We start from the raw sequence: 25,498 nt of genomic DNA on the forward strand, positions 1-25,498 counted from the left end.
AGCGCTAATAAAAGGTTCTTCCCTGAGCCCTGGGGTAAAACCTGAGGCTGTTTATTATGGCTCCAAAGGTCAAAATTAATAGCATGAATTGAGTCTTCTTCTGGCTCTTTGAAACTCCTTGTCAAGTGGCACAGCCAGCTGGGCACATAACTCTGATATGCAGATCACTATGCTGTGAACAGATAAAATGAATTACAATGAGCTCAGCCTACCACGTTTCCACTCTGTACCGGGTAGAAAGGTCTCTCTCTCTTTCACCCAAATGCCTCCTCTCCTAGTCCATTCAAAGCTGCTCCAGACTCTGTAGTACATCTCCTTAGACAACCACTCTGGAAGCCAACACCAAGTTTTTAAAATTGAAACTATCCTAAGGACAGACTAGGGTGGGAGTTATAAGACAAAAATAATCTCGCTACCATTCTGTGGAATATTTACACATTTCCTTTCATTTTGATGCCCACGAGTCCAGTAAGAAAAGTATAGCTATTTCCACTTCAAAGCTAAGGAAATTGGAGTGGGCACGTAGTGCAGCAGTTAACCTTATCAGAGTGCTGGTCCACGTCCCAGCTCCACTTCCAATTCCAGCTTGCTGCTGATGCTCACTCTGGAGGCAGCCGTTGCTGGCTCAGCCACTGGCCCCTTCCACACATGTGGGAGACCTGCACTGAGTTCCCAGCTCCTGGCTTCAGCATGGCCCAGCCCTGTCCGCTGTGGACATTTGGGGGGTGAGCCAGCAGGTGGGAGGTCTGTCTGCCTCTCTGCTTTCAAATAAATCGATCAAAATATAAGACAAGAAAACTGCGATACAGGGGGGAGGCTACATCACCTGCCCAGAGAAAGCCCGGATTCTTACCGGGGTCTGCCTCGCACTAGCATCCACACATTTTGCCTCATTTTGCACACAGCAGTTATCTCATGGACTGGGAAGAAAACGTTAGAAAGTGAGACGTTTCCATTCACTTGTTAAGGAAAATGTACAACATCTGCGTGCCAGACTGGTGGCGTCTGCTGTCCCTACAGAACTGAAAATAAAATTTCTCAAAAGCAAAACAGCGTTTTATACAGGAAGCTGGCCTCCAGGAAAAGAGGGTATCAAGCAAGCGCGTGGCTACTGCAGAACTTAAAAAGAAGAAGAAATGGAAGTGGTGAGAAATCACCAAGTCACCACCACAGCAGAGGGCAAGTCAGCAAAGCTGCAAACGCGACACTTCCATGACACCCTCGAAGACCGCAGCCGGGACAGCACAGAGACGCAGTGGCTGCTCGGCCCGGGATGCTGCTCCACAGGTAACGGAGGCAGGAGAAGCCAGCCTTCACGATCAATCAGTCTCTCATTGTGGGAAAAGCTGCCTACAGCACTTGTCTCCTCATTACAAATCTGTGGCTGTGCCCTTGACAACAATCCCACTGCCTCTGTCTGAACACCAATCACACCATCTGCTGTTTGAGCAGCAGCAATTTTTAATACCAGCACCAAGGATTACTACTTTCACAGCAAACCCAACATCAGCAACCAAAACAACCGAACCCAGCTGACTTCAGACTTTCATCCACACACCCATCAACTACTCCTACAAGCCTCCACCCTCCTCACCTTCTAGTAACAACTGTGTGCTGGCACCGTGCCACGTCCTAACACTCTTCTTCACCTGTGGGAGGTTCTGCAACGCTATGAGGAGTCCAGAGTTCTACCTCCCATCAGGCACCACACACACAATAGCAAGGCACAGAGCTCATGCCAATTTCGGGAAGGAAGTCCCTGTTAAGCAATTACGAAGCATCAGTCATGAAACCATATGCATGTAAGCCACTAGTTCTTAACCCTGGCTGCCTGTCAGTCACATGGGCTGCTCTAAAATCGTGCCCATGCCTGGGTCTCACCCAGTCTAATTAAATCAGTATCTCTGGAGGGGGGTCCCAGCATGGATTTATTTTTTTAAAGCTTCTCAAGAGATTCCAAAGTAACATCAAGGTTGAAAACCCCAACACTTAAGTATTTCTAGGGTGGTATTTCTAAAATTCTCTTCATCAATGGTGCAAAGACCAAATGCCCCCTTCCATCTGGGCTGCATTATAATTAAATACATGAAGGGGCTGGTGCTATGGCATAATAGGCTAAGCCTCCGCCTGTGGTGCCGGCATCCCATATGGGCCAGTTCATGTCCTGGCTGTTCTTCTTCCGATCCAGCTCTCAGCTATGGCCTGGGAAAGCAGAAGATGGCCCAAGTGCTTGGGCCCCTGCACCTGCATGGGAGACTTGGAGGAAGCTCCTGGCTCCTGGCTTTGGATTGGCCCAGCTCCAACTGTTGCAGCCATTTAGGGGGTGAACCGCGGATGGAAGACCTTTCTGTTTCTCCCTGTCTGTAACTCTACCTCTCAAAAATAAATAAGTAATACATCAATATAGCGCTAGCTTAATCGTACGGTCCCACCATTGATTTGTTTCGAACAATGAACATACTAAACAGCAGAGTGCCTTGAGGCCACTCATCGCCCCCCAGTGGCCCCTAGGCCTGCCCTGGAATCGAGGAGGTCACTCGGGAGCCGTCAGGTGTAGTGGGGTGCTTGGGAGACTATAATTGGCAGTGTCCAGGCGAGAAGCAGCTCGGCCCTGTAAGCCGATAGGAGGGACCATGATTATCAAACTCTTTGTGCTCTTAAAGGAGAGTAATTATAGGCATGTGAAAAAAAGGGAAGCGCTCCCTCAGGACCTCTTCCTCACATGCTTCCCAAGAGGCACGAGGGCCATTAAAAATTCCATGATGAAGAGGAAAAACAGCCTGGGAACAGCCAGGAGGCAATACAGCAAATTAATACACCAGCCCTCCTCGGGGAAAGCTGTGATAAAACAGGAAACACTTCTCTCTTCGCAAAATAAAATTATACCACTAATGATAACATAGTCACCACACACACTTTCACACACACACACACACACTCACACACACACACAAATCGTTCTAATGATGGGTGTGAAATTCCCAATGCTACCCAGACGCTTTGAAAGAAATCTTTTCCTACTACAAATAAAATGGGACAAGAGAAAGATAAAATTTCCATTCGAAACAGCTTTCATACAGCCAGGCACCTGCCTCGGCCCTCTACCACTGCTCCTTTACCCGCTCTTCTGCAGGCCGGGCTTCTGTCCACTGTCCACTGTGCCCACGCCCACTGCAGGAATGAGGGCCACCTCATCTGTCCGCTGCAGGGGACCAAGACGGTGCCCTCTGCGCTGAGCCCTTGCTCAAGGAGTGCGGGGTGGCCCCAAGAGCTGAGTGCCACCATCTGCACGTCCTAAAACCCATGCTGATCATCTCCCAGAGAGCAGTGCTTGCCGAACTACTGACGGTGCAACCCCCAGGGTAGTAAAAGTTGAGGACACACTCTTGATATACGTGATACACACACACAGAGAATATAAATATGTGCTTCCAGAGCGATATATGTACAAAGGAAACAATAACAAATTTCTTTTTTTTTTTAATTTTTTTTTTTTTTAATTTTTGACAGGCAGAGTGGACAGTGAGATAGAGACAGAGAGAAAGATCTTCCTTTGCCGTTGGTTCACCCCCCAATGGCCGCCGCGGTAGGCGCGCCACGGTAGGCACACTGCGGCCGGCGCACCGCGCTGATCTGATGGCAGGAGCCAGGTGCCTCTCCTGGTCTCCCATGGGGTGCAGGGCCCAAGCACTTGGGCCATCCTCCACTGCACTCCCAGGCCATAGCAGAGAGCTGGCCTGGAAGAGGGGCAACCGGGACAGGATCGGCGCCCCGACCGGGACTAGAACCCAGTGTGCCGGCGCCGCAAGGCGGAGGATTAGCCTAGTGAGCCGCGGCGCCGGCTTCAATAACAAATTTCTAAGGCCAAGATAAAGAAGACACACGGGGTTAAAAGTGCACTTCCCCTGCCCCCACAGAACCTTCCCACATGCCACACCGTGCATGTCTACTGCTCTGGGGATGCGGCCTGGGAGGGAGGACAAAGATGCCCTCTCCCGGCGCACGATCTCTGTCCTCGCCGTCACAGCAATGGTCTCGAGCAACAGGCCGAGGGCACCAGCAGCAGGGCCAAGACTGCTTGTGTGTCTAAGTCCAGCACCAGCACTCCCCAGTAAGAGCGAAGACAAAAACGCAGATAATGAGACACACAGAGAAACAAGGTGCTGCCAGCCAGGCCTGCCGGCATGAGGCTTTTCAGAGCAACAGAACACCTGCTAAGAGCTTGGAGAGTGATGGCGCCACAGCACAGAGGCAGAGGGCAGCGGTCAGGGAAATCCCCTCTGCCCCTCTCGCGGTAGGCTGCTCCGCGTGCTCTTTACACAGTCTTACACAGACAGAGGACTGAGAATCTGTGCCTCCGGAGAGAGCCTGCGACCATCACCCCTAAGACAACCTCCCTGAGCCTCCGAGTCCCGAGCCCAGCTCCTGCTTCCAAGCATCCAGCCTAATTGTCAATTTCCGCCCCATTATCCCTCGGGAACAGAAGCTCCTTCAGTATCTAAACAAAGAGCCTGGCTAACAGTAGGGAGTCAGTGCACACGAAATGAATGAATGATGCATAAGAGCCCGGCTCACGGTAGGGAGTCAGAATGAATGATGCACACGCAGTATGCTACTGAAGAAAAGAAGTCTGTGTCGTCCAACAACCTCCCACCTCCTTAGCAGCACTATTTACGATGGTCTCTCTTTACACGAAAGTCTCCCTGTGAAACACCACCACTCCACTGGCAGTGGGCTGAGACAGAGCTCTTTATTACAGCCTCTAGTACAAGTTCTCACTGCATCCATGAGAATAATTTCTGGGTGCAGGCTGCACCCCGAATCTAAGAACATATTTCAGAATTTATTAGATGGGCCAGTGCTGTGGCATAGCGGCTAAAGCCACCACCTGCAGCACTAGCATTCCATATGGGTGCTGGTTCATGTCCTAGCTGTTCCTCTTCAGATCCAGCTCTCTGCTATGGCCTGGGAAAGCAGTAGAAGATGGCCAAAGTGCTTGGGTCCCTGCATCTGCATGAGAGACTTAGAGGAAGCTCCTGGCTCCTGATCAACCAAGCTCCAACTGTTGTAGCCATTTGAGGGGTGAACCAATGGATGGAAGACCTTTCTTTCTTTCTCTCCCTCTCTCTGTCTGTAACCTCTCAAAAATAAATAAGTAAAATCTTTTTAAAAATAATAATACATCAATATAGTGTTACCTTAAACTTACAGCTCTTGGCTTTCACTGTAATATTCTGTAAAGGCAGCTATGGGGCTGGCAATGTGGCACAGCAGGTAAAGCCACCACCTGCAGTGCTGGCATCCCATATGGGCACTCAAGTCCCAGCTGCTCCACTTCCCACCCAGCTCCCTGCTAATGGCCTGGGAAAGCAGCAGAAGATGGCCTAAGTGCTTGGGCCCCTGTAACCACGTGGGAGACCCAGAAGAAGCTTCTGGCTCTTAGCTTTGATCAGCCCAGCTCTGGCTATTGTGGCCATTTGGGGAGAGAACCAGCAGATGGAAAATCTGTTTCTGTGTGTCTGTGTCTCTCTCTCTCTCTTTCAAACAAATAAAAAATCTTTAAAACAACAACAACAACAAAATCATTGTCATGCTGGAAATAAACTCGTTGAACACCTGAACTGGGAGACCTGGCTTGAATCCCGAGCTCCTGGCTTTGGCCTGGCCAAGCCTTGGCCATTGCAGCATTTGCAGAATGAGGCAGCAGATGGAAGACACATCTTTTTCTCTCTCCCTCTTTCAAGTAAGTAAAATTAATTTGTTAATTAATTTTTAGAAGCTCTGTGGTCCAGCCCGTTAGCGGCTTTTCTGTGCATATGATCCTGCTACGGGAGGGATGCCACCACGGGAATCACACTGACTCCCTGTGTCACCTACATGAAGAGAACTTACACCGAGAAACCTAGCACAAATGTACACTGAACGCCTAGTGGGCATCACACAGAGGGGCTGGGGGCTCACTAGGAAGCAGGACAAGGTCCCTGCACTTAGAAACTTGTATTCTATGGAGAGAGACACGCAGAGGGGGCGATGTGAAAGACCAAAAACCAAAAACAAAAAACAAAGTCCCCAAGATAAACTCTCAGGCAAATTCATTACAGACTGCACAGGAGGCAAACAGCTAACGAACACGGGGTGCTGGAGGTGGCCCCTTTCGGCAGGACGGCCCCGGAGGCCTCCCTGAGGGGGCGGCACCTGAGCCGAGACGGACGCGAGCTCAAAGCTGGCTTTCCAGGCAAAGGGAACAAGAGGAAAGCTTCAGAGGCAGGGGAGGGCTGCTGTTTTTGAAGAACAAAATGGGGCTCCCTGGTGCAGCCGGCCCTCTCCCAGAGAGGGGGCAGCATCGTCTGAAAGGAGCCGGGACACGTAGGCAGGAGTCGATTATGCAGGGCTGCGCAGGTCACGGCAGGGAACATTAATAATGTTCTTTGAAGATGGAGCTTTGAGCAGCAGAAATAATATGAAATAGGAGCCGGAAGAGTTAGGTCAAAGTTGAAACGCAGTCATATTAGCCACGTGACCACAGAAAGCGACTTCGCTGCTCTGCTTTAGTTCCCACCTCCCTAAAAACTCGTTATCGCCAAAAGCTGTTGTAAGGAATAAATGGATATTACACACATTCTTTGTAACAAAGTATTATGAAAAGGAATATGGTATTACTCACAAGAACATGACAGCCACTTGGGGCAGGCGTTTGACATAGCAGTTAAGAGACCTGGAGTGCCCACACCCCAGATCAGAGTGCCAGGGTCAAGTTCAGGGTACACTCTAGACCCCAGCTCCCTGCTGATGCACACCCTGGAAGGCTCAAGTAGTTGGGTCTCTGCCATCCACAAGGGAGACCTGGATTGAGCTTCCAGCTCCTGGCTTTGGCCTGGCCCAGCCCTGGCCACTGTGGTCCTTTGGGAGTGAACGAGCAGATTGGGGCATGCTCTCGTACCCTCACTCAGTCACTCGCTCACTGCCTTTCAAATAAATAAATAAAAAAGCACATTTTTATCTCATTTTTAAAGAAAGAAAATCAGCACCCCCAGAAGACAAGTACCTGGCAGAGCAGTGCGCTGGTGAACATCTTCGGTGAGAAGCATCAGCAAGAACATCCAGCGAGTACAGCGGGGAGAGGGGGTTAAACTGCAGGAAGAAACAGGATGTTTTCAGTGAGGCGTGCGTGAAACCCTCTCTCCTACCAGATTACCTCTCTCTTTGATGCTCAACTCTCTGGCCATGGCAGACATAGACACTCTGGATAAAGGTGCCGTATTGAAGAGTTTGCCCACGGATGCTCCATCCCTGATCTAGCACACCTCAAAAAGAAAAAAAAAAAAAAAAAAAAAAGACTCCTTGTTAAGCACCAGTTGTTCAAAAGCTTCTGCTACACAGGAGTCCCATAAGTGGCCCAAGACAGTACTTTCCAGGCGACGTAACAGGAACTTCTGTCTGCTGCTTATCAAGTGAGTGTTGGACCTTGTTCCCTTAAGTACAGTGGGAAGATAACTAGACTAAAAATTGGAATACCGAACTTTGTAAGTCCCAGTCTGCCACAGAGTTGCTTGTGTTAAAATCTTGGAGCTTCACTGGCCTCGTCTGTGAGTCTGTGTACCGCCTTCTGTCTTACTCGCTTTACAGGATGCTGCCAAGGCTAACTGAAACCACGGCTTTAAAGGAACTTCATTTCTCATTTGTAAAACATCTACTGACCTCGGAAGGTGGTTGTGAGGATCAAATGGGATCCTACAGATGAAAGCATCTCACTTCGTGCTTGCCAGCTTCCTTTGGACTTTAAGTCTATAACTTAATACATCTTAAGACTGGGAGAACTTTGAACGGTAACTTCAAAAGAACTTAAAAAGAATACAAACTAAGCAGCTGCTTTATCTGCCACAGAGGTTCCAGGCCCGGTCCACCAGCTGCATGGCTCTGGGCAAGCAGTCCACATCTCGTGGCCCTCCAGTTCCTCTGTGGACTAAGCAGTCACCACGGGTCCCCTCCTGCCTCCAGATCCTCTGAGGCCAACGTGGCTGCTGCTCCCGTGGACAGTTCCCCGAGCTGCGCACTCCCACACGCCGCCTTCAGGACTTTGCTCTGACCTGTCCACCACCTCCTGCTTACTTAGTATTTTCCTTGATATCAACCATTTCTACACAGCCTTATCCTTACTATGTTTCCATAAAATGCGTTTTATAGAATGTCTTAATATATGACATGGTATAGAGCTTACAATCCAAGTTACGTGTCTTCATACCATCTACCCCCATCATGTCTTCCATGGCTCTAGTTCATTTTGAAATAGCAAATTCACAATCAAAGTACCAAGCCTACTAGAGTTATCAATTCAGTAAGCTACTAAGAAGTCAAAATAAAAACGCTAAGCAACAGGAAGCCTGGGAATCTCTACCTGTCAGTCTTCATCAACATGACAACTATTCACTAAGACAAAGCAACCCCCACCTCAAAGATCAAAAAGCTCACCAGCAACCCCTGCTCAAAGGTCTAACTACGCTGAGGGCCCCTCCCAGGGTGGCCAGGGACAAGACCACGAGGGCAAGGTTCTAAGGCCTCAACCCCACTTCACCCGAAGTAGTGCACCTGCTTGCATGCGCAGGCCTGCCAGAGCACTTCTCAGCTCGGGATTCGGTGCTGAGCTAACTCCTGAGCAGATGAGATTCATTCTGCCTTCTAAGGGCAAAGTTCAAAACTTAAATTAAAAAGAGGAATCCTATGAAATACGTGTTGTTAAGTAAGACCTGATGACCACAGCTGAACCCGAAACAGGGCCTCGAATGCCGGGCCGATCAGTGAGTGCCGGTCTTGGAAACAGCCCTCCGCGGCACTCGGGGTGTGGGAGGGAAGAGCGCCCCTTACCTCCTGGGCAGAAATGTGAGGAAAGTCAGGGGCCGGCGCTTTATTCTTTCTAGAGAAAAGGAAACCAGATGATAAAAATAAGGATAACAAAGAAAGGCCATCTTACCTGATTGCGTTCTCTTTTCCCAGCTGATGGCAGCCAGAAACTAAAGAGAAGGGGAGAACAGTAAAGAAAACAGTGAAAGAAGTGGCAGGGAAACCAGACAGCAGCCGAGGAGTGCAAAGGCGTCAGTGAGGACAAGGGAGGAGACGGGGAGGGATGCAGCTGGGAAGAAAAGCCCAACGACGATTCTGCTGGAAATAACTCCGCAAAGGGAAGGTTTCACGTGGAACACAAAGGATTGGACACGGGGCCGGTGCTGTGGCATGCCAGGCAAAGCCACCGCCTGCAACGCCAGCATCTCCTAAGGGCGCTGGTTTGAATCTCAGCTGCTCCACTTCCAATCCAGCTCCCTACTAATGCACTACTGCTCTCCTTCTCTGACTGACTTTAAAACAAACAAATAAATCTTAAAAAATAAAAATTACACTGAACAGGCCAGAAATGAAGCCAGAGTACAGAGTGACACCCGTGTACTCTCAGCTGGGCAGGGACAACAGGGTCCTCAACTCACATCTAGCCTATTTGGAAAATTAAAAATCAGACAAGTCTGGCTGTATATAGGATCAGAACCAGGTCCTGACCATGACACATACAGGACACAAGATCCAACCACGGAGCCAGCACTGTGGCTAACAGGTAAAGCCCCCACTCACAGTGCCAGCATCCCATATGGGCGCCGGTTCTAGTCCCGGCTGCTCCTCTTCCGATCCAGCTCTCTGCTATGGCCTGGGAAAGCAGTAGAAGATGGCCCAAGTTCTTGGGCTCCTGCACCACATGAGAGACCCAGAAGAAGCTCCTGGCTCCTGGCTTCAGATCAGTGCAGCTCTGGCCATTGCAGCCATCTGGGGAGTGAACCAGCGGGTGGAAGACCTCTCTATGTCTCTACTTCTCTCTGTAACTCTGTCTTTCAAATAAACAAAATAAATCTTAAAAAAAATAAATAAATAACTTTCCTACAGCTACATAAAGGAGATTTCCCTCTACAGAGGTCCAAGGATGAGGGGAGAAGGTAGGGACATAAAGGCAATCATCCACTGTAAGCCAAAAAGAAAAAGAAAAAAAAAAAAAAAAAAAAAAAAGAGAGAGAGGCAGAAAAATGAGTTTAAAATATAGCATCCTTATGGGAAGCTATACCTATAAAATTCAAAACTTAATTAATCAGCAAATCGATTGATTAAATTAAGACTAGTCTTTTTTTTTTTTTTTTAATTTTTGACAGGCAGAGTGGACAGTGAGAGAGAGAGAGAGAAAGGTCTTCCTTTGCCATTGGTTCACCCTCCAATGGCTGCTGCGGCCGGCGCACCGCGCTGATCCGATGGCAGGAGCCAGGTGCTTCTCCTGGTCTCCCATGGGGTGCAGGGCCCAAGCACTTGGGCCATCCTCCACTGCACTCCCTGGCCACAGCAGAGAGCTGGCCTGGAAGAGGGGCAACCAGGATAGAGTCTGGCGCCCTGACCAGGACTAGAACCCAGTGTACCGGCGCCACAAGGCGGAGGATTAGCCTGTTGAGCCATGGCACCGGCATGAAGACTAGTCTTAAAAGGAGAAGAAAATCACTGTCACGGCTTAGCAGTCAGCATGTGAACTGTTAGGTAACACAGCTCAAAAGCCTGGTTTTGGGCCAGCACTGTGGTGTAGTGGGCTAAGCTCCACCTGCGGTGCCAGCATCCCACATGGGCGCTGGTTTGTGTCTTGGCTGCTCCTCTTCTGATCCAGCTCTCTGCTAATGGCCTGGGAAAGAAGTAGAAGATGGCCCAGGTGCTTGGGCCCCTGCACCCACATGGGAGACTGGGAGGAAGCTCCAAGCTCCTGGCTTCAGATTGGCCCAGCTCCGGCCATGGCAGCCATTTGGGGAGTGAACCAGCAGATGGAGGACCTTTCTCTCTGTCTCTCCCTTTGTCTGTAACTCTGCTTCTCAAATTTTTTTTAAAAATTCTTAAAAAAAAAAAGCCTGGTTTCTAAGTGGCTTCATAACCTCCTGCGGAACAAGCTGGGAGAGCCGCCCCCAACACGTGCACTTACTCTTTCTGCCGCGGGTCTCTAATGATATGGCTGATCCTCTCCGTGCCCAGAGGGCTCATGCTGGTCTCCTAGAAAGACAAGGAGAGGCTGAGCCAGCCAGAGACAAATGCACAATCCATCGTCCAGCTCACATGCTCCCACAATTGAAGGGCCCCAGCGACCTCAGAGGCACACGTCCAGCACCCATCTTCAAATCCAGCAGAGAATACATTGCCTTTATGGGAATCTACATCCAGAATGCTACCTATTGTCTTACTTGTCTCTGGTGATCTGAAAATGCCATTGTAAACACTGTTCCCTGTGATGACGTCTTCATTCAGTAACACCTTCTGGAGTTACTGGCGTACACAGAAGCAGAAACACTTGTTCAGAAACCCGGAAGTGGCCCGTTTCCCAGGCCTGCACACCAAGCTCCCCGCAGCCACAGGATCGCAGCCCAGGAGTCGTCGTACTGGGACATTCACGCACCCTCACTGGTAAACCAAGGCATCTGCCAACTCCAGGAAGGCAAGCCAAAGGGCTTGTGTGACTTATAGAAATTGTCACCTTGCCTCTGTCCATTCAACACCACCGCTCCCAATGAAAATGAGGGGCACATAAACTGTTAAACTCCAGGTTCTCGAGATTGTCATGGAAGCTTACCCAGAAGAATACAAGAAATTCAGAAACTCATCATCCCCCCGGAAATCAAAGTGGCAGAATGAGGCCCTCCGCCCTCATCTAACTTGAGTGCATTTACCTGGATGAGTCTATCACAGAAACTGGAACGCACAGCACCATGCACAGGAGGAAGAGTTACACACGTGCGTGTGCGTGTTAAGATGACAGAACATCAGGCGGGGGTACCAACGGCCAAACGTGAAGCCGCGACTCACATGCATTTACTTCTGGACAAACACTATCTACATTCATCTGCATTGCACGCATTAACCTACACATTAGAATGCACATGTCAGCAGGACAATTGGCTATGGAAACATTAATCTGAGGTCAGATTCTGGGTAGGGGTAGAGCTTAAATGAGAAGGCGCCATATACTGTGTTCTTCATCCCTTTCGGCTCTGCCTGCTGGCCACAGATGCAGACGTGGCAAGGGGGCCAAGGGAAAAGATGGGTGAAAAATGAGCTATTTGCTACAGCTGGAAAATTATTAACTGAAAGTGCCGTAATGTTTAAATTTACAGTTTATTACTGTGTAAATTACAAGCAGTACTTTGCGTAATTAGCAGTTCGCTGGCAGGGAGCTGTGAATGAAACTCATTATTTATGATTACAATTTAGAGAAAGAGAAGAGAGGTGGGGGGGCTGGAGGGGGGCTGAACAGTGACCTCTGCTAGAAATGACAAATACCCCTTTAAGGTGATGAAGATGAATTAAACAAGTAAATATTATCCCATTCATTTGAAATCATTAGAAGCACGTCACGTCCAGCGGGTCGTAGTTCCCTTCCAGGCTAGCTAAAGGAACACTTCAAGATGAAATGACTCACTTCCATGGAAATGCAAGGCTCTTGCCGCTGAGTGAGGTAGGTGGAAGGGAAGGCTTTATCTTCCTGCCTAACCAACAAAGGGAAAAAGCCCCACTCCAACCTCCTGCCCGCCCTCCACCTCTGGGACTCCCAGCCTGCTGGCCGTCCTGCTCAGAGTGCGCTCCTGGCACAGGCAAAGCCGCGTTCTATTGTCTGCAAAAGGAGTGATCCGAGGGAACAGAAATCATTCGTCCAATAATCCAACATTTTTCCAATTAGGAACTGGGACTGAATTTAAAACTAAAAAGAAGTAGGAATCGGAGTTCAGCTGAAAATAAACATCCTCACTTCTTTTGTCTAAAACTTCAGAAAATGACTTCCTGATTGGACTCTAAACAGTGGCATCTTAGGCGTAGCCAGACTGTGCCCGAATGCTACACACCCGGCTTGGCACAGAGCTGCCACGGAGCAGGCCTCCTAAACACTTGGTGAGTGAACAAATCAGTGCCTGCCTACGCCTCTCTCTTCCTTCCTCCTGGCCCACCACCTCCTCGGACTGTGCACAAATCCCTGTCTTACCCGATTTCTCAGTCACAGAGCTACGGTCAAAGTAAAAAGATAAATAACCACTGTTAAAGATACACATAGGTGGGTTCAAATCTGTATTCTGCTGCTTCTCGCTAGGAAACGTCAGGTGTAACTTCTCTGAATGTAAGTTTTTCTCACCTGCTAAAGGGGAACGTGACCTTTTCTACAAGGTGCTGGAGGAGTAACTGAGCTGAGTGCCCAGCTCAGGCCCTGGCAAAGGCAGAACTGAACCAACAGGGCCATTCCCCCTTCACGGCTAAAAAGGAGGGACCCTTGCAATGTGCTAACAAGGATTTGTCTCTCTCTCTCTCTCTCTCTCTCTCTCTCTCTCTCTCTCTCTCTCTCTCTCTCTCTCTCTGTCTTAATGAACTCTAGGATGAAGAGACCAAAGTTAACATAGAACAAAGACCCATTCATGAACTCAGGAGTCATAGAGAAGCCAGGAGTACTTTCGGCACACAGTAAGATTAACCTATAGATTTACAAACAGCCACTATAATGACAGTGTGTACTCTGTCAGAACTTCTGTAAGTTTCATCTTTTGCAGGTGTACTCCTTCATAGCCTACATAATGTCCATTCTCAGAAGCTAACAAAAAGCTGTAACTGGCTTCTTTAACTCCAGGGAGCTCTGTGGAACCTCTGATTGTCAACAGGGTCCACATGCCCAGGGGGATACTGGCTTCCACAGAGCCTGGGGAATATGAGAGCCATCACCTTCCCCAGCCTTCTTCGCCCCTTTCTGAGGCATCGAGCTGCAGCTCCAGGCAGACGATTCAAGCGAGCATGGTACCCTAAAAAAGAGAAGAAGGGCTCAGCTCCTGGCTGCAGACAGTCCATAAGTGATCACATTTGTAGTACGCTGAAGGCCTTACCCCCAGAATCTTTCTCGACTGATCTTTAAATTAGTATCTCAAGGTTGTCCACCATGGATTTACCGTTCCCACGTCTTTGTCACCAGCACTACAATCTTAGGCATGCCATCTACCTTGTCCTCGGCCTCCCTGTCTAAAAAGAGGGATAATCACTTCCTCAGGCCTACTCTACGGGGCTGTCTGGAAGACCCAGTGAACCCGTATGTAGAAGGCACTGAGTAAGTGACAACACTTCACAAATGTAAGGCATTATAAGCAACTCCTAATTTTAAATTAGAAGCTAGTTACTATGTCAAAAACAGGTGAAAAGAGCCTGTTAAGAGGGTACCTGAAAAAATCTGGGAAAATGCAATGAAAAGATAAATTTATTTTGGTGCAAAACATTTTCTTTAGTACATGGTAGTTTTTTCACAATACTCATTCTCCATCAACTTCCGGAAGACCCCTTGGATAGCATAACCTCCTCTTTCCAGCTGTTGCCTGTGTTCCACAATGGGGAGAATGCACACAGAAATACGGTCCATGAACTGTCTCGAGACCTGGGTTTGCAGTCTGTTCCAAGGCTCTTCTTGTTGCTCTTGTGCCCCTGTGTATAATGTAAGTGGTCCATAAAGGACTCTCAGAAATGCTCACTGCAGTGTTCAGTGAGAGCTAATAAGCAGACAACGTGCCTCAGTCAAGCAACTGCTCTGCAGGCCTCACACACCCCCAACCCTGAAAACTCATCGAAACACAGCGCCACATAATGGGAGCTCACAGCTCTTGAGGTAATCCGTATCGCCAACAAAGGCTCGACAAATACTTGAGAACGGACTGCCTGGTTATTTACTAGTTACTGGGAATCCCAGAATCATAAATGTCTAGAGTTAAAAGCAACCACTCAGTCTCATTCAACGCCACATAGCTCAGTGACGGCTCTGACACCTCAAGGAGATGAAGTGCCGCCACAGCAGGACCGGCAGCATCAGCGAGCAGCGCTGCACGTCTGTCTAGGCTCCTCCCCTCTCACTTTGCTACATCACAGAAGGGAAAGATGTGTATCTGTGTAAAAATCTGTAATAACAGAATCACTTAAGTAGAATTACTTAAAGTATTTCTAAAGCATCTATTTTAAGAAATGGGATTTTACTAAAATCTGTTCTCTTCCAAACTCCAGTATTTCAGGTTCCCTTGGGCTCTGAATACCTCCATCAGTTTCAGAGCAGGATGGCGGCAACCGGAGAGTGTCCTGCCAACTATGTCCCCAGAGTCTCCAGGGATTGACTTAGGTAGGAATGAGACCCTCGAGCTCTGAGAGTCACCTCTGAACCCTCAGACGGGCTCCACGGTTCAGAGTCAATGGGTGCTTCCCAAGGGACCCGCGACAGCGTGACATGTGTCTCATCGCAGCACTCACCTCTCTGAGCTGGCCGAGAGGGCAGGAGGAATGTGGGGTCGGAAAGCTTCTCCAGGCCGGAATCCATCCTTTCCACTTCAGAGCAATGATCAGCAGTCCACTTTGGCAGAAGGTTGGGGACAGTAAACCCCGGGACGCACTCTCCTTCATAGAACCAATCGCTCTGCTCATCGTCCCCTAGAACCAAGAGATGACACCGTGCGCTGGAATTTTAACATGCTCCACGAGAAACCAAACGAGAGGGTGATTTCTCAGTACTTTAAAATAAGTCAAAGTACGAGAAAGGTGTTCTGGTCTTTCTTAACGATCTATATGACGATGAAAACTGGGATATCAAACTAGTTTCACAGGAAAGTCACACTGTGTTAGACTGGACTGCTCTGGTCCTAAACACAAACACAGCTGTCATTTACTATCATTTACCAGGGTTTGTGCTTAAAACCTGTAAACATGTTATCTCTTCCAAGTCCTACATTAACTCCTACTTTTTTTTTTTTTTAAGATTTATTTATTTACTTGAAACTCACAGTTATAAAGAGAGAATAAGAGACAGAAAGAGATCTTCCATCCATTGGTTCACTCCCCAGCTAAACACAACAGTCAGCACTGGGCCAAGCTGCAGCCAGGAGCCAGGAGTTCACCTGGGTCTCCCACATGGATGGCAGGGGCCCAGACACTTGGGCCATCTTCTGCTGCTTTCCCAGGTGCATTAGCAGGAAGCTGGATCAGAAGTGGAGCAGCCGGGACTTGAACTGGCTCTCATAAGGGATGCTGCATCACAAGCGGCAGCTTTACCCATGATGCCACAATGCCAGCTCCAAACTTCTAGTTACAATGGGGCAACTAAAGCCTGGGGAAACCAAGGCCAAGTCAGTAAATAAGGAACCCGGCATTTGAACCCAGAGCCTGATCAACTCCAAAGCCTTAAGTCTATAGACAAAAATAAACTGCTCTTCCCTTACTTTCTCTGGGGTCTAAATAAACTTACAGTTCAAAGCTCATAAATGTTTCTCAATTCAAAATTAGCTCTTCCTCTGAGATTTCTTGTTGTAGTCACATTTCTCGTAACAGCTAAACAAAGGATACATGCTGTACTTCATTTCTACCTTGGTATCTCAGTAATGGGAACAAAAAATCATCCTCACACGAGCAATTCAAGCAACCAGGAAAAAATTAACTGCAGAAACAAACAATATAATTCCCCAAGGCTTTCTGGGAAGTTATGCCACTTGCCCAAGGTCAAATATTTCATTAATGGCAAAGTCACAGCTAGTCCAATATATACGGGCCCCAGGTTCCAAGTTCTTTCTACTGACTACAATGATGACATCCAGCTTCTGCTGCAGTTTACTCCTGCTTCCTGTGTGCTGCCCTCTTTTCAAAACGGCAAAGATGAAGTCAACTGCTAGGAAAACATCTGAAGAGTTTGCAAAGCATTCTTTCTTAACATATGCCGGATCCCAGAGAAGCTGCTCAGGACCTGCCTCAATCCGTGGTCTCAGCACCCAGGGCAACAGTCACTCTCCCATCCCTGGAGAGAGCTCCGAACACCGGCAATACTGAAGTGACTCCCAGTGTCCCCTTAGGGAACACACCACAAGCAGCAACCCTTCTACAGCAGTGGTTCTGCCTCTGTCCTGCACCAGAAGCACCAGGGAGGTTTGTGAAAACACAGGCTGCCGGGCCCTATACCCTAAGTCTCTAATTCTGGCTGGTTTGGACAAGACCAAAAATTTGCGTTTCTAACAAGTTCCCTGGCAGTGCTAAGCTGGTCTAGGGACTACACTCTGAGAACCAATACTCCAAAAAGCATCCCATGAACCAGGTACGTTGTAGGAATTAAAGACAGGCATTCGTGTACGATGATTAGTTTCTCTGAACTTTAATATATTCATTGCCTTCCTATCCACAAGCATTCCTTAAAGCCATTTATCGAAATAGAATATTCAGTTAGCTCACGCTTTTGGATGACAAATGACAGACTACAGTGGGGTCTGGGGAGTTCTCAGCAGTCACTCAAGGTTTTTAATAACGCAGAGAGGGATTCACGGAACTAGAAGGGACCCTGTGAGGTCATCTAGATCAGAAGCCTTCAACCTGCAGACATGTGGTGCAGGAGCTCCTTAAGAATGCTGCCAGGGCTTCCGCCGCCCGCGACCTGTCTGGCCCAGGAGCCCTCAGGACCTCGCAGGTCCTGTCACCGCCCCGTCCGCGTCTAGGGAGCCGGCTCAGGCCGAGCCACGCGCCGAGCGTTCGGGCATGCCCTGTTGGCTTTGATCCTGAGAGTCATGCAGCGGGTCACTGCTCTGAAACGTACGATCCCAACCCTGATGGGCAGAGGCACTGTAGTGAGGAACCTGGAAAACCTGGGCGAGCACGCGCTTCCCGAGAGGACCTTCACCCAGAGCCAGCGACACACTCGAGGCCGGTACTTCTCGGTGGATTTTTATGCACCAACAACTACTGTTGAAAGCATAAAGGAGTATTTGTCACAGGACACTGATGTGATCAGATCGAATGTTGTAAAACATCCTTTGACTTGGGAAGTAAAACCATGTGAAGGAACTGTCCCTGTCCCACTTGAAGAGAAATCATATCCATATCCCACAAAGAGGAAGAAGTGAGAAGATCCACCAGACTTTAGCCTTCTATTTAATTCTCACACTGGGGAAGCCTGGGTGAACAGTTCACAAGCATGGCTCTTATCTAAGCGTATGTGGCAGGTGCTGTTCGATTTTTTTTCCAAGGTGTTTTTAACTCTCAGTCCCCTCTGCTGCAAGAACTGGGGGACCTGCTCGCTGAGGGCTGCTGTGCAACCTGTGGCCCCAGCAGATGAAGATCCTCCTTGATTTCATTGTCATTAAGCTATCGTCTACCTTGGTGAGGACTCTCTCCTTACAAACAGGAACACCAAAACACAAAACGACCTTGGGTTGTGAGCAAGTCATTCAGGCTGTGTAGCCATGTAAAAATACACACTGAAGACCACGGTGTTACATGGGCAACCTTTGATGAGAGAAATAAACATGATTTTAAACCCCCACCCCCAAAAAATGCTGCCAGGGATTGGCATTGTGGCACAGTGGGTTAAGCTACTTCTTGCAACACTGGCATCCCATATCAGAGTACTGGTTTAGGTCATGGCTGCTCCACTTCGGATCCAGCTTCCTGGTAGTGTGCCTGAGAAGGAACAGAAGATCGTCAAAGTACTTGGGCCCCTGTCACGCATATGGGAGACCCAGAAGGAGTTCCTGGCTCCTTGCTTCAGCCTGGCCCAAATTTGCAGCCACTTGGGGAGTGAACCTGTGGATGGAAGACATTTTTTGACACTTTGCTTTCAAATAAATAAATATTTTTATTTAAGATTTATTTATTTATTAGAAAGGCAGGCTTACAGAGAGACAGAGAGAGATTTTCCATCCATTGTTTCACTCCCTCAATGGCTGCAATGACCAGGGCTGGGCCAGGCTGAAGCCAGAAGCCAGGAGCTTCTTTCAGGTCTCCCATGTGGGTGCAGGGGTCTAAGCGCTTGGGCCATCTTCCACTGTTTTCCCGGGCGTATTAGCAGGAAGCTGGATCGGAAGTGGAGCAGACAGGAATCGAACTGGTACCCACATGGGATGTTGGCACTGCAGCTAGTGGCTTAACTCACTGTGCCACAATGCTGGTCCCATAAATAAATCTTAAAAGAAAAATGATGCTAGAGAACAAGAAGATGTACGGATCAGGCTCCTGACCTCTGGTTCCCCAAGAATGTGGCTTTAACCAAAATAGCTCAGTTGCTTAATAATCTGAGATTCTGTGTACAAATCTGTTCAAGAAGAAAAGCGAGAGTTTTCTCTTTCTCTGAGTACTAACGAGGACACCAAGAGAAGACAGTGACCCTGGAGCCAGCAGGGAGTCCTTGCCCTTCCTAGAGCTGGAGTGGTCACCAGAGCCCAGAGACAGAACCATGGTTACAGGAAAAGACTGCCACACAGGAGGTGTGGCCTCGGCAGAGGACCAAAACCGTGGCCAACCATCAACCCAACAGCGACAGAGCCAGGGGAAGCCACAGTCCAGTGTGGTAGATGGCATTACCTCCAAGTCCTCACTACCTCTCCATGACAATCAACCACACCCTTTGGCCTTGGCCACTGGACGCTAACAGCACGCTTCCTTGTCCTGCTGACACTGGGCCTGGTCATATGATTGACTTAGGTAGTGGAACTACCTGATGTGATTCAAGCAAAGGCTTTACACATGCATGGCTTGGCCCACTGGCATGTCTGTCCTCTGCCATAAGAAGCACACGACACCTCTCGCCATTCCTTCTTTAGCCCAGGTGCCCTAAATAAGATTTACTGAGTAGATAGAAACTTAAATTGAGGCTTGGAGACCAGCTGAGCCCCAAGCAAGATCAGCTGAACCATAGCCAACCTACAGCCCCCAAACAAGAAATAAATGTGGTAAACCACTGAAATTTAGGGGCTATTGAGCAGCACATCCCAATAAAACTTTACTAATACACCCAATCTCAATCACCTCCATCCCTCCTATCTTCCACTGTTGCCTCTGGTTGACCAAACTCAGCAAGCAACTGAGTGCAAGAAAACCCACTGCTGTAGGCCATAAATATATGCTGTAGGGGCCAAAGGAGAACTGTATCTTGGTGAATGATCAGCCATTCAAGGAAAGGTGAGCAAGAGACTTCAGGTCAAGAGAGCAAAGGCACAGGGGCAGGGAAGAGTACAGCTTTGTGCTGATGCTCTAAGCATTCAAACACCACCAGAATATGTGAAGTTGGGAAAGAGAAAAAGAGGGGACCAGCGCTGTGGTGTAACAGGTAAAGCCGCCTCCTGTAGTGCTGGCATCCCATATGGGCGCCGGTTCGAGCCCGGCTGCTCTACTTCTGATCCAGCTCTCTGCTATGGCCTGGGAAAGCAGTAGAAGATGGCCCAAGTCCGTGGGCCCCTGCACCCATGTGGGAGACCCAGAGGAATCTCCTGCCTCCTGGCTTCAGATCAGCACAGCTCCAGCCATTATGGCCAGTTGGGAGTGAACCAGCAGATGGAAGACCTCTCTCTCTCTCTAAAAAGAGAAGAGTTGGGGGTCACAGCATATCCTATAATCTTCCAGGATTCCTAAGAATTCGTCTTAGGACAGCCTTTCCAAAGGTCCAAAAACATAATCTGCTATAGTAAGTCCACGCTTTCTTATACCTCTGTGTAATCTATGCATCATAATCTTTAGGAAATATCTTATGATACTCTATAGCACAGCAGTAAAACAAAACAAAAGGCAAATATTAGTAACCTTGAATGATAAACACCAGGACACTCACGGAAAGACAACCAGACTCTTAGACAATAGAACAAGATCCTAGAGCCTACCTACCTACCTACCTACCCACACACACACACACACAGTCTCTAATGACACCAAATTCCCTCAGAACCAGACAGAAATACACTCACAACAATCTCCACGGGGCAAGCGTCTGATACAGTGGTTGAGACACGGCTTGGGACACCCGGATCTCATAGCAGAGTGCCTGGGCTCAAGTCCCTGCTCCACTCCTGATTCAAGCTCCCGGCTGATATGCACCCTGAGAGGCAGCAGGTGATGGCTCAAGTATTTCACTCACTGCCACCCTTGTGGGAGGCCCAGATGGAATCCCTAGATCCTGGTTTCAGCCTGGCACGGTCCCAGCTATTGTAGGACCTTAGGGAGTGAAGCAGGAGATAGAAAATACTCTCTCTGTGTCTCTGTCTCTGTCTCTCTGCCTTTCAGTAATATGATAAATCAAAAAAAAAATATTTAAAAAGAATGTTTTTCCCCAGGAAGATTTTTTAAAAACTATCTTCATCATAATGGGAAGCTCAACCATTCCACAGGGATGAAAGGGTCTCCATTCTTACAATGCTCACTTACAGGGCAGGAGGTCCGCCCAGCAGTCAAGACCCTGGTTAGGAGGCCTATGTCCCATACTGGAGCAACTCCGGCTGCTGACTCCAGCTTCCTGATGGTGTAGGCCCTAAGGGGCAGCAGTGCTAGTTCAAGTAACTGGGTTCCTGCCATTCACATGGTAGACCTGGCGGTGTTCCCAGCTCCCAGCTTCAGCCCCAGTTGGAGGGCATGTAGGCATTTGGGACAAGAGCTCCTCAGGTACTGGGGGCCTCTCTGAACCCACCTAGACACATGGTCACTGTGCTGCTTCGGTCCTCTCATCACTGAGCCCTTGGAGACAAGTTACTGGATCTCAGAACTAGAAGGAACTCTAGAGACCTAGGAATCCCTTATTTAGATTAAGAAAATTACAGTCCAAGAAGACTACCTGAAATTCTTACTGGTACACAAGTCACGTGCCCTTAATTCAGCAAGAGTAGAGAACAGGAGTCTGGTAAGACCCCCTTATATCAAGGCCACGTTTCTAATTATTGTTCAGATAGCAACAATAAAGAATTAGCCACTTACAGGTACCAGGCTTATTCCCAGGGCTCCATACCAAACTCCACATACTCTGAGAAAGGAGGTTTCCCTTGAATACTATAATCACTTATAAATAAGTTTATAAAAATAACTAAATTTCCCCTGCATGTAAATAAGAATGCCTTCACATCCCAAAGAGGAGAATAACATGTGACGTCATTTCTTGGTTCTAATAAACAGGAACTTGCCAGAGTCCCAGCCTCAACACTCTAGCCTCCTAGACCAGCGATCCCCCAAGTGTGAAGTTCCCGCACAAGCGCTGCTTCTTGTTCCTGCAGAGGGGGAAAAGGTGTAGATTGCAGGGGTAACTCCAGATCTGCTTGATTTCTAGGAGTTCGGGAATTTGCGGTCTCAGTTCCCTGGGTGGACCTTGCCTGCCCTCACGTTTGAGAACCACTGCTGCAGACAGCCATCAGTGTCCTGGCAAGTCACTCCTAACATCGCTAGAATTGCCCGCAAACACCACACCCAAGTCCGCAGCTGGGATCGAGGTTACCTTGCCGGCCTTCATCATTGGTAAAGAGCCCGGTGTCGCTGCTGCTGCACACACTGCTCGTTTCACTGAAAAAGAGGAAAACACAAGACAGTCCATCAGCCGCAGCCAAAGACAGCGCCGTACCTTCCTCTGCCTTCAGCTGGAACGATCGCAAGCTTCCTTCATTTCACTCCATTCTGTTAGCCAACCAGATAAGCAAAATTTCAGAGCGAAGCCATGGGATAGATTCTATTTCCCGCAACTCCAAACAAAAAGAAGTGCAGAAGTTAGGAGATTTCTAAAACTTTTACTTGCATTTCAAAATAATTCATTTGTTTATTTTTTGTATTTGAGAGGCAAAAGACAGAGAAGAGGCAGAGAATTCCCATCTGCGGGTTCACTCCCCGGATGAAGCCAGGAGCCAGGAACTCGATCTGGGTCTCCTACATGAGGGGCAGGGACCCAACCCCTGAGCCATCAGCTGCTGCCTCCGAGGGTGCACGCTAGCCGGAAGCTGCAACGACGGGCAGAGCCAGGACTCACACCCAGGCACTGAGTGGCACCTCAACTGCGAGCTGAAAGCCCACTCCCAAAGTGCTGTTAAAACATCTAAGGCCAAGTCACGTTGCTGGTTTAGCACTAGAAAGTTCTTTATTGAGGCACAGTCTCAACCAGGCTTGGTATGTCAAACAACACAAATTTACAAAAACTACCACTCAACTTTATTTGTAAATATGTCAGTTTCAAATGAGGCTTTCCAGCTTTAAAACTTCCAGCATCTCTCAAGTTTTCCCTCTCACAAAGCAGCAAACAAAAACGCATAAACAAGGGTGCATGTTCGACGCCGGGGTTGCGTGACGCCACTTCCGACACCCACATCCCATGTCGGAGTGCCTGGTTCCAGTCTCAGCTCCTCCACTCTTGATCCTGCTCCTGATAACACACTCTTTGGAAGGCAGCAGATAATGGCTCAAATACTTGAGTCCCTGCCCCCCATATGAGAGCTCTGGACCGAGTTCCAGGCTCCTGTTTCAGCCTGGCCTGGCCATGGCTATTTCAGTCATTTGGGGAGTGAACAGTAGACAGATGATCACTGTCTGTGTCTCTCTTTCTTTGAGTTTCAAATACCAACTCCCACACACACAAAAAAAAAAAAAAAGAAAAGAAAAAAAATGTTTTCGGGGCCAGTGCTGTGGCACAGCAGGTTAAAGCCCTGGCCTGAAAGCACCGGCATCCCATATGGGCGCCAGTTCTAGTGCCAGTGCCCCTCTTCTGATCCAGCTCTCTGCTATGGCCTGGGAAAGCAGTGGAAGACGGCTCAAGTCCTTGGGCCCCTTCACCCACGTGGGAGACCAGGAGGAAGCTCCTGGCTCCTGGCTTCGGATCAGTGAAGCTCTGGCCATTACAGCCATCTGGGGAGTGAACCAGCGGATGGAAGACCTCTCTGTCTCTACCTCTCTCTCTAACTCCGTCTTTCAAATAAATAAAAAATAAATCTTAAAAAAAATAAGAAAAAATGTTTTCAAATATCTATCAACAGAAAAAAGGAGGGGCTGGAGCCGTGGCTCACTTGGTTAATCCTCTGCCTGCAGCGCTGGCATCCCATATGGGCACCAGGTTGCTCCTCTTCCAGTCCAGCTCTCTGCTGTGGCCCGGGAGTGCAGTGGAGGATGGCCCAAGTGCTTGGATCCTGCACCCGTATGGGAGACCAGGAGGAAGTACCTGGCTCCTGGCTTCGGATCGGCACAGCGCCAGCCGTGGCAGCCATTTGGGGAGTGAACCAACGGAAAAAGGAAGACCTTTCTCTCTATCTCTCTCTCACTGTCTACAACTCTACCTGTCAAATAAATAAATTTTTAAAAAAAGAAAAAGAAAAAAGGAATCTATATGCCCAAAGTCACACTTTCTAAATTTAATATCTTCCTTGACATTTAGTAGATATACACAACTCATTTTGGAAAAAGAAGCTAATGTTAAAAATATAAAAACAAACTCTATCTGAACTCACTGAAATGAAACTTTGGCCCTATGAACTGATTTTGCCTCTTATGTTGTTTTTTCTCCACCCACTCTCCATTAAATGGTTTATCTGGTTCGAGACTAGTAATGTCTTGATCAGGAACATTTGCTTCCAGGCTAGTTAACCTTGTTTTACAATGGCTCTAGACGTGATGGGAGAAACTAAAGCGAGGAATAAACATTTCATCATCCTGCATAAGAAAAAAGCGTGGCAAAATGCTAATCTACATTCTCGGATCAACTCTCGGGAAATATTTTGTATTTGACAACATTTCCATGTAGCCTGCCAGCACTAAATCCTAAAATGCTACATAAATTAAGTAACAATGCTTTCTTCACTTCAGCCAGGCTCTGTCCTGACAAGAGCCAATTAAGCCTTTTTCCTTTGATTTTCTTCTGTATGCAGAAGAAATGGGAACACTCTCAGAGGATCACTGTAACAGCAGCTCCCAGAACTGCACCCTGGGTTCTGCTGGATTTAGAAGCTCCAAAGAGCTTTGGAGTTAAATCCGGGAGATGTTCTCATGCAGAACCGCGTCCCTCCTGTGTGAGGGTCAGGCACTGTGCCTGCTAAACTTAATGGTGTTGGCTTTGTCTTTGTAGCAAAAGCTGAAGAACATGAGTGATCTCACTCCATCGAGTCTTTCTCATTACTATTTCTTCTTCTCATCTTTCCTCAAGGATAAAGCAAGTGTTATATTTTAAAACTTCTCATAATATTAAGGAGAGCCACAAAGCACAGGAGGCCATGGGATGTTCTACTCCTCCATCATGTTGCACAACAGGTCTTCAGCAAGAAGCTGCATATTGTGTATTATGGAAAACAATGCATGGATTTCTTTTTTTTTCTTTTACACCAAGATAAGCTTAACTTTTTTTTTTTTTTTTTTTTTAATTTGGAAGACAGAGTTACAGAGGAAGGCAGAGAGAAAGAGAGCGAGAGAGAAAGGTCCTCCATCCACTGGTTCATTCCCCAGTTGGCTGCAACAGCCAGAGCTGCGCCGATCTGAAGCCAGGAGCTTCTTCTGGGTCTCCCACATGGGTGTAGGGCCCAATAAATAAATCTTAAGAAATAAAATTAAGGGGCTGGCGCTGTGATGCAGCAGGTTAACACCCTGGCCTGAAGTGCTGGCATCCCATATAGGTGCCGGTTCGAGACTCGGCTGCTCCACTTCCAATCCAGCTCTCTGCTATGGCCTGGGAAAGCAGTAGAAGATGGCC

General features: G+C 48.3%; 2 protein-coding genes across 4 annotated transcripts in view; one reads left to right on the forward strand and one right to left on the reverse strand.

Annotated features, from left to right (window-relative positions):
- Positions 1–25,498, reverse strand: part of GPATCH2L (G-patch domain containing 2 like) — a 54,949-nt gene that overhangs the window by 16,814 nt on the left and 12,637 nt on the right. For 2 of the 3 annotated variants that reach the window (XM_062181285.1, XM_062181283.1), the window contains exons 3-8: positions 22,280–22,344; positions 15,313–15,489; positions 13,759–13,835; positions 10,988–11,055; positions 8,863–8,911; positions 7,046–7,131 (exon numbers count right to left, since the gene is read on the reverse strand). In XM_062181285.1, the coding sequence (XP_062037269.1) occupies positions 7,046–7,131; positions 8,863–8,911; positions 10,988–11,055; positions 13,759–13,835; positions 15,313–15,489; positions 22,280–22,344 (522 nt within the window). Of the gene's footprint in view, positions 1–7,045; positions 7,132–8,862; positions 8,912–8,968; positions 9,009–10,987; positions 11,056–13,758; positions 13,836–15,312; positions 15,490–22,279; positions 22,345–25,498 lie in introns of all 3 variants that reach the window. The other variant, XM_062181284.1, reaches the window with a different exon arrangement.
- LOC133751674 (small ribosomal subunit protein bS6m-like) lies at positions 17,129–17,936 on the forward strand. The gene is made up of 2 exons (XM_062181863.1): positions 17,129–17,137; positions 17,532–17,936. Exons 1-2 carry the CDS (start codon positions 17,129–17,131, stop codon positions 17,934–17,936), a joined length of 414 nt encoding a protein of 137 aa, XP_062037847.1.

This window comes from Lepus europaeus, chromosome 22 (assembly GCF_033115175.1).
Source record: "Lepus europaeus isolate LE1 chromosome 22, mLepTim1.pri, whole genome shotgun sequence".
NCBI classification, from domain to species: Eukaryota; Metazoa; Chordata; class Mammalia; order Lagomorpha; family Leporidae; genus Lepus; species Lepus europaeus.